This window comes from Amblyomma americanum, chromosome 8 (genome assembly GCF_052857255.1).
Source record: "Amblyomma americanum isolate KBUSLIRL-KWMA chromosome 8, ASM5285725v1, whole genome shotgun sequence".
In the NCBI taxonomy this organism is placed as follows: Eukaryota; Metazoa; Arthropoda; class Arachnida; order Ixodida; family Ixodidae; genus Amblyomma; species Amblyomma americanum.
Window position 1 is genome coordinate 14955316 of NC_135504.1, and position 12758 is coordinate 14968073.

General features: G+C 42.6%; 2 protein-coding genes across 4 annotated transcripts in view; both read left to right on the forward strand.

The window, feature by feature from the left end:
* The window catches only part of LOC144100077 (uncharacterized), a 276109-nt gene that overhangs the window by 236828 nt on the left and 26523 nt on the right, over window positions 1-12758 (forward strand). The gene's annotated exons all lie outside the window — the stretch shown is intronic.
* LOC144102169 (uncharacterized) lies at window positions 357-11973 on the forward strand. The gene is made up of 6 exons (XM_077635483.1): window positions 357-450; window positions 3906-4015; window positions 4575-4622; window positions 6874-6909; window positions 8096-8225; window positions 11738-11973. Exons 2-6 carry the CDS (start codon window positions 3914-3916, stop codon window positions 11971-11973), a joined length of 552 nt encoding a protein of 183 aa, XP_077491609.1. The 5' UTR covers window positions 357-450; window positions 3906-3913.

The following is a 12758-nucleotide window of genomic DNA, read 5'->3' on the forward strand; positions in this document are numbered from 1 at the left end:
GTGTACTGAACCTAATTGCAATAGTCGTCTATGTACCTCGCACCACAGCGTGTATACTTGACAACTGAATATTAACAGAACGATTTGGATTGTATTTGACAATGTCAAACCGCAACAAAATATAGCTTAAGGACTTTACCTCAAGGAGTGTAAAGCGATATTTTACTAGTTACCTTCTGACACAATACCTTAAATCTAAAACCCTAAACAGATGAACCTTCGCTTTTTTTGTGCCGGCAACGTAATATAAATATTTGCGCTTTCTCGAGGGAATTGATAAAGCATAAGGCGCAAAAATGTTTTTATTTTGATTCGTTTAGCTTTTTTTCATGGTTTTTCTTCGCTTTTAGTGCATTGCAGAAGGCGCCTTAAGAAACCTCGATGCGCAGAACGCCTTCGTCGCGGTCCAGAAGTTGGCAGCTGCCGCAGTAAAAAACTTCCCAATTGTCGGTAAGTAGTAATTTTTCTTTCCCACGATGCCAATTGAGATTGGAGCAGTGAAAACCTGCAAATGCTTCAAGGAAGACATAGTAATGTAAACGGTTGATGTTTACTAACTATACTAAGATTGTTTTTTATATATATAATAATCACCCCTATATGTTTATTGGTTCCCTTCTGCAGCGCATTAAAGTAGTGCCATGCAATTAGACGCGGCCGCATTTAACAGCTTTCCATACGGAGGTGTAATTGCCCGTTTTGCAACATGATCGCCGTGTTCAAAGTTGGGTAAGAAAAGTGGCATGATTGATAGGACCCCTGCTTTATACGAAGAATTCAAGCGCTCATATATTGTATCATATGATTATTTACGCAGCACAGCTTCACCTATTCCGGGTAGTGTATTTGCGAAATATTTTCTTCAGTGATTATAGTAAAAATCTAACCATCTCACAAGGCAGCTTTGTTCCCTGAGGGCCCCATCGTTGAGTTCCTTTCTTAATTTGTTTTTTACTTTTTCCATATCCTTTATTGTTTTCATCACAGAGGAAATTGGACTTTTGATTTCATCCACGCCCTGATTGTGCAATGTTCCGTGGCACAAACACGCGCACATGAGCATTCAAAATTTATTTCCTTCTCAAAAATTCTCTTCCCTTGATTTGATAATGATACCAGAAAATAAGACAAAGCCTGTTCTGCTGAGTTTTTCTGTGGCTTGCCGGGATATAAAGGAGCAAAAAATTTTGCGCCCCAGTACGGCATTTCACCTCACTATTACGTTCTCACGGTACCACAGCCTCCTGAAAATTACCAAGGAAACATGGTTTCCTTTCATCAGAAAAGGGCGCTTTTATGAGCTGAAGATAAAACCGAAGGATATTAAGCTGAACGGCCGCACTGATGAGCCGAAGTGTGCTAATCAAATACGATACGATACGATATATTTTATTAACTCTCACAAGGTTACATCTGCAGCAAGGAGAGAGGGCGCAAGGCAAAAAGCTGCGTTGTTGCAGCTTGAGAGACACCCTGCGCCCTCTGCCGGGGTGTATAGCCCAGCAGCTGATCACATCACAACAGTGGAAGGGCGCACTCACAAACACACACACAAAAAAATACAGTTACAAAGTATCTACATCTGACATTGGCATAATGTTACGCTTCTAATATCACTGGACGATATTTGACGAAAACTACTCCACATTTTTATGTACAGGAAACTCATTAACAATCACCCGAGATACAATGTAAGTAAAAGAAAGTACACGAAGCTATATATATATATATATATATATATATATATATATATATATATATATATATATATATATATATATCTTCTAATCATGAACTATGTACATTCAAATATGGCAATAAGTGTGACTAATTTACACCGTGAAGTCTCTTCAAGTGTAATGTTGTTATTTTGCAGAATATTTAGGTAATGTGATAAACTATATGTCAACGACTGCTTACCGTATGTGGTGCGGCAGAAAGGTACACACCATGACATTTTGTTCCGTGTATTGTAGGATGGGATCGAACGATTTAGGTTGACACTTGATAAAAGGAAATTATTATTAGTGGAAACAGCATTTTTATACATGGAGATTAGCTTGAATGGGAATAACTCTGAGATTGTCATGATATTAAACTTTGCAAAGTAGGGACCAGTATGAGTACACCATGGTACATTAGCTATTAATCTAATTGCTCGTTTTCGAACAATTAGAATTTTCATTTGGTTTTGCTTGGTTGTTTTCCCCCATACAATGAGACAATAGGTTATATATGGCAATATAAATGCATTGTAAATTAATATTTTTTTTTGGGGGGGGAAGGGAAGTGTGTGTCTTTGGCGGCATATGATGTCATTAATCCTGTTTATCTTAGCGCACATATTCTCAATATGTTTATCCCAATTACGAGATTCGGTGAAAACAACACCAAGACAATTCACAGCTCACACGACCTCAATTTTTTTGTTTCCTAACCAAAGGTCGAGATTTGCACGCACCATTCTGTTTTTAGCGCGAAACAAAATTGCTTTCGTCTTGGTAATGTTTACTTTTAAGAAATTCTTAGAGGACCATTGACGCAGGAATTCTAAGGACTGATTGCCGAGTGCTAGTAGGTCAGTTTCTGTATTACTCAAGGCAAGCATTGTGAGGTCGTCTGCATACGCTATTATGTGCACAGGAAGAGGAGCAGAAAATATATCATTAACGTAGATATTAAATAATAGCGGCCCCAGAATGCTGCCCTGGGGTACACCAGAGAGGATAGGTTGTGAGTTTAATATAGCGTGATTAAGGGATACCATTTGTTTACGATATTTCAAATATGATTGAATTAAATATAAGCTCATTCCTCTAACGTCATAGTGATTGAGTTTATGTACCAGTAAATCATGATTAAGCAGGTCAAATGCTTTTGAAAAATCCACAAATATTCCGAGTACAAGGAGCTTTTCCTCAAACGCATTTATTATAATCTCTTTTTGCTTAATTAGTGCTTGCTGTTTGAAAATAAATCTAATTTTAAACACCTAGAGAGATTAAGGTAAACAAAGAGGTTGCAGAAGGCACTGCACGTTAACAACATTCCTATTTTAAAATGCGCTTTCGCATCTGCCTTCACTTCTGTGTCTTTCTTCCGAAACCTAAGAGCAGAAAACTTGGGAATGTGAACCAGGGATGTTAAAGTTGTAAAATTTGGGATTCGTTACACATATAAAAGAGACTGACCTAGCTATTATTGGCGCTCAAGTTATGTCCATGATTTAATGTTTCGGCTCCCACCTGTGCCCTCGGCACCGTCTTCTGAAACTGAAGTTATGCACACCATAGTTCATTCTGTCAAACGCAACTGATCGCATACCCTATCCACAGAGATTGCCAATGAGATAAGGAGCGCCCATTAGCACATTCTGCGTAAAACCGGCGCACTTAGGCAAAACAACGTATTCTTGCTTCAGTGTTTCCATTCACATCAACAATTCGGAGTGCTTTATAAAATGAAAATCGGTGTCCTTCCACCAAGTTTTAGGCCGCCGCAATGGCTGTGTGGTTATGACGCTCGGCTGTTGACCCTAAGGACGCGGGTTCGATCCAACCCGCTGTCGTTGAATTTCTATGGAGGCGAAGTTCTAGAGGCCCGTGTATTGTGCGATGTCAGTGCACGCTAAAGAACCCCAGGTGGTCGAAATTTCTGGGGCCCTTCACTACGGCGTCCCTCATAGCCTGAGTCGCTTTGGAACGTTAAACTCCCCCAAGCCAAACTAAATCCACCAATTTTCAAATATCACAATAATTTAAAAACGCATTGCTTCAGGCACAGCCTGTGTCATTTTTTTTCGGTAAAGGAACTGAATACGCGCTGAATTTTTTTCCTTTATTTATTTGATTTCCTCTCAGATTGATACGCTCGTCTGAAGCTCTAGGCATTTTTCTCCTTTCTAGGCGGTTTGATGTCCAGGTTCCGACAACGTGAATTTGACTCAAGCATTTCTCAAACGACCAGTGTCTGCCAAGGAGAAATAAAAATGGCCTTTCCAGGAAGCGTCGGAAATGTAAGACCGTAAAACTTTCGACACCAACCTGCCGTGATGCTTCTTTCCATTTCAAGGGTAGAATTCATAGCGCAAAAAAGACAGGGACACAGAAAGACGACACCGCAGTCTCTGTGTCCCTGTCTTTTTTGCGCTATGAATTCTACCCTTGAAATGAACCAACAAGCCCAAGTATCTACCCTTCTTTCCATTGTTTCATCGTTTTCAGAATATAGGTAGTTACAACTGCTTTAGAAGAATGAACGGCTTTAAACTCTCTGTGGAAAAGAATTCGGTGCGCAAGTCTGATGGGCAAGTCTTCATCGGGGAGAAGACATAAATAGAGATAAATACTCATCAATAGGTTTTGTCCATCGGTTATACATCATTAGCCGGCTTTTTTTTCTGACCATCTTGACTGCGAAAATTAGACAGTTGTTACAAGAGAAATATATCATGTCTATATTGCTTTGTTTGGCTCTGTGCTCAAAATAAACAGGTCTATATTACAGTGGCTGATTTCGAGTCTTCTGTTCTGAGTGTCACGTGTTGTCAAAATTTAATTGCCTACTTCTCACAGTGCCTCAAGAACACGCTGAAGATGTGCGAGAACGGAACTACAGTCGATGTGAGTACAAAACATGAAATCGATTCTCCAGTAGTTATTTTCGGAACACAGCACTGCCCGCAATCTGTTACACAGACGCGCAAAAATAAGTTACTTGTACCTTTTAGCAAGGTTGAATCGCCCTCAGAGCAAAAGGAAAAACAAACTTTGTTTGATGTCGAACGCTTGGCTTTAAAATTACAAGATTTGTTATAACAAACTTCTGCGATTATGGCGTAGAAAATTCTACGTGACTTTGGCAACCTCTGCTTTTATTATCCGGGAGTGCGGAAGAGGTGTGCGCTGCTCTCCTTTCCAACTATCCAAACAGAGCTTTTTTTGCGCCAGTTTTTTTTAAGCGAAATTTATTGCCCCAGGGATGGGTGAAGGTGTAATGAAAGATGTAGGAATGATTAAATGAGCGGAAAAGGGCTAGCTCATTTGATGAAGTCCAGTAGAGAGCGATGGTGCGGTCCCTGCGTCCAGGCAATGTTTGAAGCAGGGTTGCTTGGTGAAAGACCCGCTGCCTTCAGGTGCCGGATCCTTGTAGGCTTGAGAGCTGGGCAGTCCCACAGTAAGTGATGAGTGTCGGCTTCAATGTTTTCGTGTGTACATATCGGACACCCAGGCCGAGCAAACAATTCTCGGTACTGAGGCCACGTCCGAGTGATGGCTGGTGTGAGGGCAACCCCGACCCGGATCCTCCTAAGCGCAACCTCCTCTGCACGGGTAAGACCGCGGGGGAGGGTTACCGCACACGGAGGGATGAGAGCACGTGTGCGGCGCCGGAGGAGTTTCTTTCTTCATGAAAGGAGGGTAAAGCGTTAACTACCTTTGTGGCCATAAATATCCCAAGTTTTCGAGTGTGCACATTAGCAACTGCGGAACTGCATTGAACGCTTACATAGAGCAGGTGCACATGTGAACATCCCAATTAAAGCCCAGGAAGCGAATGGTTGATCTGATAACGAAAACACACTTTCGGGTCTATCAGGCACTGAGCGGCATCAAGTTTGAGGCATGTGGCAAAGCCACTCATAAACACTATCGTGTCGCTCACTTAGCGAACGTTAACGGACTGATCCTTCGCGTCCAATGTTTCTATAGCAGAATATCACCAATAACACATGAAAAACATGCGGATGAGAGCTTATCTAGCTCTGCAGAAATAAGCCTGAAATTAATAGCAACAAAATGGTTCTGCAAGTGTTTTCTTCCCGAGTAAGAAAGCGAAAAATCCATTAAGCCAAACCTTTTGGCTTAACACGGTGCAACTAGCGTATGCGTAGTTTTGTGCATTTTCCATGGCAGTGTAGCTAATGAACACTTGTTACGATGGCACTATGAATGAAACGGCTCTATAAGAGCTGCGCTTTCAATCCTAATCTGTAAACATGCTTGTGGCTTCTCTTTATCAACACGACATTACGGTCATTGTTGGCAGCGCGGAAATGATGTCCTAATATTTTCAGTGCTTTTGATTTCATCTATATTATTTGTTGTTTTACTTTTTTGTTCAAAAATTTGCAATGTGCAACATTTTCTCAAATATAGATTAGACACAGTTAATGATGCACTGTGTGCTTGTCCTCATTGTTATAATAAATATCTTAGAGATGTTAGAGATGTTCCAGCGACACTAACGATTTATTTCCTTCTGCACTGCGCTCGGTGTGTAGGAAACAACATACGCGCGTTTAAATCGCCGTTTCCACTAGAGCCTCCAGATGGCAAATTTACAGGCGAAAGTATTCATCTCCATGAGGCGATGTGGATGACCATGAATAGGTTGGGGGTAACCTTCTCAGCGCCGTGAAGTAACTTCAGGCGTTTAAAAAATATTTAGCTGAGTGGTCCTCATTAGTCTGCAGGGAATAAGGCACTACAGGTGACAAAAGGCACTCACAGCACCCCTGCACCCGGAGTGCATGGTCAGGCTGCATCCCTATGTATTGCGGCACGGTTCGGTATTGGAAAGGGGGGAGGGGGGGGGGGGGGGGTCAGTTTCTACTTTCTCCGACTGTACTAAAAAAACATACCTCAAGACAAATACTTTTCTTCAAATAAAGAGACTCACCACAAAATATCATTTTGCATGACGATGACCATGATGCAGTCTTTTCAATGGTGTGCAATGTCTTTTTCAATAATTCTCTGCTATTACTTTTTTTTCCGTGTCTATTTCCGTACGCTCGATAGCGCTTCATGGAATCTTGATGAGGATGAAAAGTGTTTTAGAAGGATCGAAATTTTTTATTTCTCATGTTTTCAGCTATCGTTCCTGATGTCTCTTAGCTCGGCTGGTCAAGTAAGTAAATACGTTTTCTGATTACATTCTTTCGCAGTGTTTGTTCCGCTCGGGTCGTTAGTGAATAAGCTGGTTGAGACTTGGAAAAAGAGCAGCCGTATAACGATTTAAAACTCTTCAGTCCGTGTTTCTCGCGCTCCACTATTGAAGAAAACGTACTAGTTTCCTGAGATTACACACTTCGGAAACAAGAAATGTCTTCAGTCTTTTTCTTACTCGTGTAGCTTAGAAATCATCGTTTCTGACCACCTTGTTTGTGGAGCAATTTTCCATGGATAAACAGTTCTGACCCCTATTTTTTTATTTTTATCCTGACGGAGTTCATAAAATCAAAACGGAACCACTTTCTTCTCTGTATTTCGTTACCCAAAACTACACCTTTTACAATTGCCCGTTAATCTAGCCCTGACTATTGAAATGAAGCAACTCTCCAATGCTGATACTTCGTAGCATGCTTATAATAATAATAATAATAATAATAATAATAATAATAATAATAATAATAATAATAATAATAATAATTGGTTTTCTGGGGAAAGGAAATGGCGCAGTATCTCTCTCATATATCGGCGGACACCTGAACCGCACCGTAAGGGAAGGAATAAAGGAAGGAGTGAAAGAAGAAAGGAAGAAAGAGGCGCCGTAGTGGAGGGCTCCGGAATAATTTCGACCACCTGGGGATTTTTAACCGGCACTGACATCGCACAGCACGCGGGCGCTTTAGCGTTTTGCCTCCTCTATAATATATGGTCGAAAATGATCCGTAGCTTCCACTACTCGTGCACCGTAGGCGTATAATAGTTTACTATTTTTTCAGTTTCTGCATACATCACGGCAATTGATTGCTAAACAGTTTTTAAGACTACTCTCCTCTCTGCTCAGTACTGAGGTATACAGGCAGTAGATGAAAATCTAGGCATTTTCCCGCGCAATCCGACAACTATTTCCGCAAAGTAATCTATCGACCCAATATAACTTTTTTACAGAAGTTTTAACAGAAGTTCTGTTCTGTGAAAATGAGTTTTGAAGAACTATCTCAGTATTGCTTTGTATTCTGTTCAATAACACGGTGCATGAGCAAGCAATAAAATTAAAGCAAAGCCCTGCGATATGCGCATTTCACAAACGAAGCACTTGCTATTAAGCACGGTGTCCACTGCTAATATATTTATTTATTTATTTGCAGTGCGCCTTCTCTTATCTTGTGAACACGGCGCCCAAAACGGTGTTAATGAGCATTGCTTGCGACATCTCGAAGAGCGCGGCTTCTGTGTTTGGGAGTCGTAATCCAATAGCCAGCCTCTTCTCCATGGCTTGTAAGTACCGAAGAAAAAAAGTCCGAGGGTGGGTTAGGCGCAGCGCTTCATTGCAAGGCAAGCATTGCCCAAGAAATGAATGCGTGTTTATCTGGAAACATTACGTGCCATTCATTGTTTACGCCACTTAGTGCTCATAACTCTCTCCATTTTTTCGCTTTCTTCAGTCTTCGCTTACCACATTCTAGATCCCTAGATCACACTTGAACTTAAGTGGCGCTTACCTTGTCCACAACCCTTTGCTCTTAAAGGAAGATATTCGTTTCTTTTTGTTCACTGCGGCAGTCGTGGTAGGGTGGAGAGTAGTGATTAAGGGCGGCAACTGTTAGGCATGTGAGGTACCCGGCGCAATACAGCCATGCACAGCAGAGGAAGAGTAAATTATAGAGGCAGCGGTATCATGTAGTCTCGAGGTGAACCTTAAATTGGTTGCAAGCACAAGCAGACGCTTCAAGCTATTGCATACATCGACGCAAGCAGTGCTTAAGGCCTAAACTTTAATACAGGTAAGGCAGGCTAGATGAGAATGAAGTAATCATTTGGTGTATATTTAGTATTTTTATCAAAAATGTCTAAAGGACTAAGAGGAAATTTTAAGCTGCAAAACCATTTGCTTCTTGTCTGCAGAATTCTGACAGTAGCAAACTAAACTCACAAAACTAAGGCTCTCGTTTTGAATTCCTTGTTTTGACTTTCATTCTACCGGCAGTGCCTCCGTGGTCAGCTTTCATCACCCACGCTTCTTGAAATTCGCAGAGTTTAATTACAAACATCCTGTCAGCCCGATTTTGATATTCCGTTCTTCCATCATGTGCATCCTGTATAACAAAAACCTGGGATGATGATATCGCTAAAATACCTATAAGACAAATCTTCCATCCTCGTTTCTAAGTTCTCTAATTCCAGCGCTTTGTGACAAATGTGTACACGGCTCTAACAAACATCACTTACTTCATTGCAGTAGCTTGGTGTTGCAAAGTTCACTTGTTTCCTTTTATTGAGGCTGGAATGGATTATCTCCGAGCGAAAACTTTCAAGAAAACTGCCGCCTGATATTTGTATTATGCTCGAGAGAGCACATCTTCTGTTGCCGTGAGAGAAACCAATGTGCGACGGCTGCTGCAGACCGTGACGCAAACCACTCGGTGCCTTAAAGTCACTTTCGCTTTCCACTTATTTCCTTACTTGCTTCTCCAATAGTAAAACAATTTTCGTAATGGATTTTCCTTACGTTGACACTTGCTCGCTCTCACTACTGAGCCCGACTGGAAGTGCCCGAACCTCGGCCTTAATTAGCGGGCACTTTAACTCTTCTTCGGCACCTTTAATCAGGTCCGTTCTAAATAATCCAAGGTCTTAGCTCGTCATTTGAGAAATTCACATCTGGCGGATGGTTTCATGGGGTCTATATAAGTATAGCAAAAGGCTATTTCCCACTCGTGGACAACGCACTGTGGCAAAAGCAATGTGTTGGACAAGTTATAAGCGATCTTGAAAAATATATGACCATCTCAAACTTCTTACCACATCTTGGAAGAAGGCGCTTTGCTCTTTTGATATTTGCTGTGCAAAATTTGAACCTTGGATTTCTTGCAGTAGCCACAGAAAGAGGAAAATACAATGTAGCAATATTTTTGTATTGCTTTCGTGTCATGTCCAAACTTGAAGTTCACTTAGAATCTATCCCTCGTCTTGAAGACAGATCTTACGTAGAAGACTTTGACATGTTTATCCAAAAAATCCTCATGCAAACGGTCGTGAGAGAAAGAGGTTGGCTTTTAATTCAGAAATAAAGGCAGCGTCAAAAAGGTACTTCTATAACAAATCCAAGCACACAAGATAACGTTGTGTATGTATGAAAGTACGGAAACTTCACGTAATCCTTGCCACGTCGCTGTTTTCTTCCAGGTGCTCTCTGAACTGATGAAAAGCACGTTTCGAAATCTTTCATTTCGCATGGACGCTCTGCTAGCTACCCTGAATAAATTTTGAGCGAAGCAACTCTCGCACTTTGGAGGTTATTCTATGACTGGCCTTCTCAAACATCATTGCTTTTTCCTGATAATTTACGTTGACAAATGACGGATGGACACTTTTCCTGAAATCTGCTCTGGCAGCAGCGTTGTCTTCCGAATTCCGTACTTTAGTGCTACATGCACATTCACAAACATATCCTGCATATAGTCGGCAGCAAAAGTTTGCAAGACGTCGTGGCACAGTATTTATCGTGCTCGGCTGCTGACTGGAAAGACGCAGGTTCGATCCCGGCCGCTGCGGTTGCATTTTGATGGTAGCGAAATGCTTGAAGCCCGTGTACAATTTCACTTCCGTGCACGTTAAAGAACTCTAAGTGGTCAAATTTGTCCGCAGACTTCAACTATGGCGTCCCATAGCCAGGGTTACTTTGGGACGTTAAACACCATAATGCTGTCAACCCAAAAGTAGGCAGGAGTCACGTGCAAGAAAAAAGTTATTGTGCCAGTCTTCTGACCCTGGTACCTGTTATTGTTACCAACAGATCGAAAAAGTGCATCTCCTCATGCCGGCTGGCATTTCAGGCATTCCCCTATAGAGAATGGCACGAAATGTTTTTTTTTTTTACAGGACCCGTCAAGGTACGTCAAAGCATGCCGTGAGTTTCACCGTCGAAAACACCAATGATCAGGCCACCTATACGATTGAAGCTTGACTTATATTTGATTTGATTTATTGCGGTTTAACGTCCCAAAGCGACTCAGGCTATGAGGGATGCCGTAGTGAAGGGCTCCGGTAATTTCGACCACCTGGGGATCATTAACGTGCACTGACATCGCACAAAACACGGGCCTAAAAAATTTCGCCTTCATAGAAACTCCGCCGCCGCGGCCGGGATCGAACCCGCGTCTTTCAGGTCAGCAGCCGAGCGCCATCACCGATGAGCCACCGCGGGGGTTCCTTATACTATTGAAGCCTATAGTATCAAGGAGTACGGGAATATAACATCACGGGTACGCCCTCTCAGCAGATTAGAATAAATCTCCTCGAGCTCCTTCCCAACGTCAGCATCGGGCAACAAGTGGATAATCGTGTCGGCCGACTACGTGCGCCCACTACACCCGAGCAAAAGCCCTGCCCAGTGATACTGCGGCGGAAGTCGCAAAATTTTCCTTCGAGCTGATGCTTTTGCGCCACGGCGTCCCAGAAGTTCTGATCAAGGATAAAGGAAGAGTATTTACGGCCAGGCTTACTCAAGCCATTCTGAACTGCAGAAATACAAGCCACCGTCGAATTGCTGCATATCATCCCCCGACCAACGGACTTATAGAGAGTCTGAACAAAACCATCGCTGACACGCTAGCCATGTATGTGGGCGCCGAACACACGACTTTGGATGCCACTCTTCCTTACGTCGTCTTTGCGTACAACACCGCTGCGCAGGAGACTACCGAGATGACACCGTTTAGGCTCGTACACGCCAGGAAGGCCGCCATCACGTTCGATGCCATGCTCCCAAACGTTACTGGTGCAAACAGCAAAGATGCTGCCGCCTACCTTCAGGGCGTGGAAGAAGCCCGACGACGTACCCGGTGACGTTATAGATCAAGGACCAGCTGAGCACCGACGCTCGACGTTAAAATCTACGCCGAATCCACAGAGAATGCAAGCCCCAGGAGAGCTTATGGGTGTACACCCACTCGCTGTCACGGACTCAGCGAAAAGCTCCTTGCGCAGCTACATCGACCCGTACAAGATTCTTCGTCGAATCTGAGCACTTAGCCACGATGTCGTCCCCGACGGAGTTACAGAATCTCAGGGCCGCCATTCACCTCCAGGAGTTGTGCATGTTGTGCGCCTGAAGCCTTATTATGAACGCTGATGGAGGCTTGAGTTTTCTGTCTCAGTGCTTACTTTTGCCTTCCTTTCCCTTTCTTCTAACTCATCGAGCTGATGCTTCTTTGATAAGGGCGTTATGATACGAATTTTTGTACTGTTTGTTTGCTCACGCTTCTTGCTACGTTTGTTGCTACGCCGCCACCGAGTCATTCAAATCTTTGTGGGCACGAGTCAGCCGAATAAACGGGTTATTTTGATATCCCTTTTCGCCGCTTTCCTAACTGGCGGACAGTCGTCGCCTCTACGTGTGGTTATCCAAAATCAGGATGAGGTATTTATTGATTAGTTTGTAGCTCGACCGTCCTGAAACATTTTTACTTCAATAATGATCAATTAATTATGCTACAGTTCCGCGTTAAAACAAATCAATGTGACTCAAACCAAAAGCGCAAATTGAGCAAATCAATAGAATGGCAACACCTCACAACACAACACGTCATATATACCAGTGGTTTATTGTGAGTGTCAAAACATGCACATTTAAATCTGCTACTTCTCTATGCAATCGCGAGCTTTTCCACCAATGGTGATGTCCACAGGACAAGAAATGCTGCAGGCGCAAATAGACTTCAATCTTAACTTTTAATGCTAACGCATTTCTTGCCCCATGAGCGCCGTGGACAATCTGCGTCACCACGGGCTGCAGAAAGAAAGTGTGGA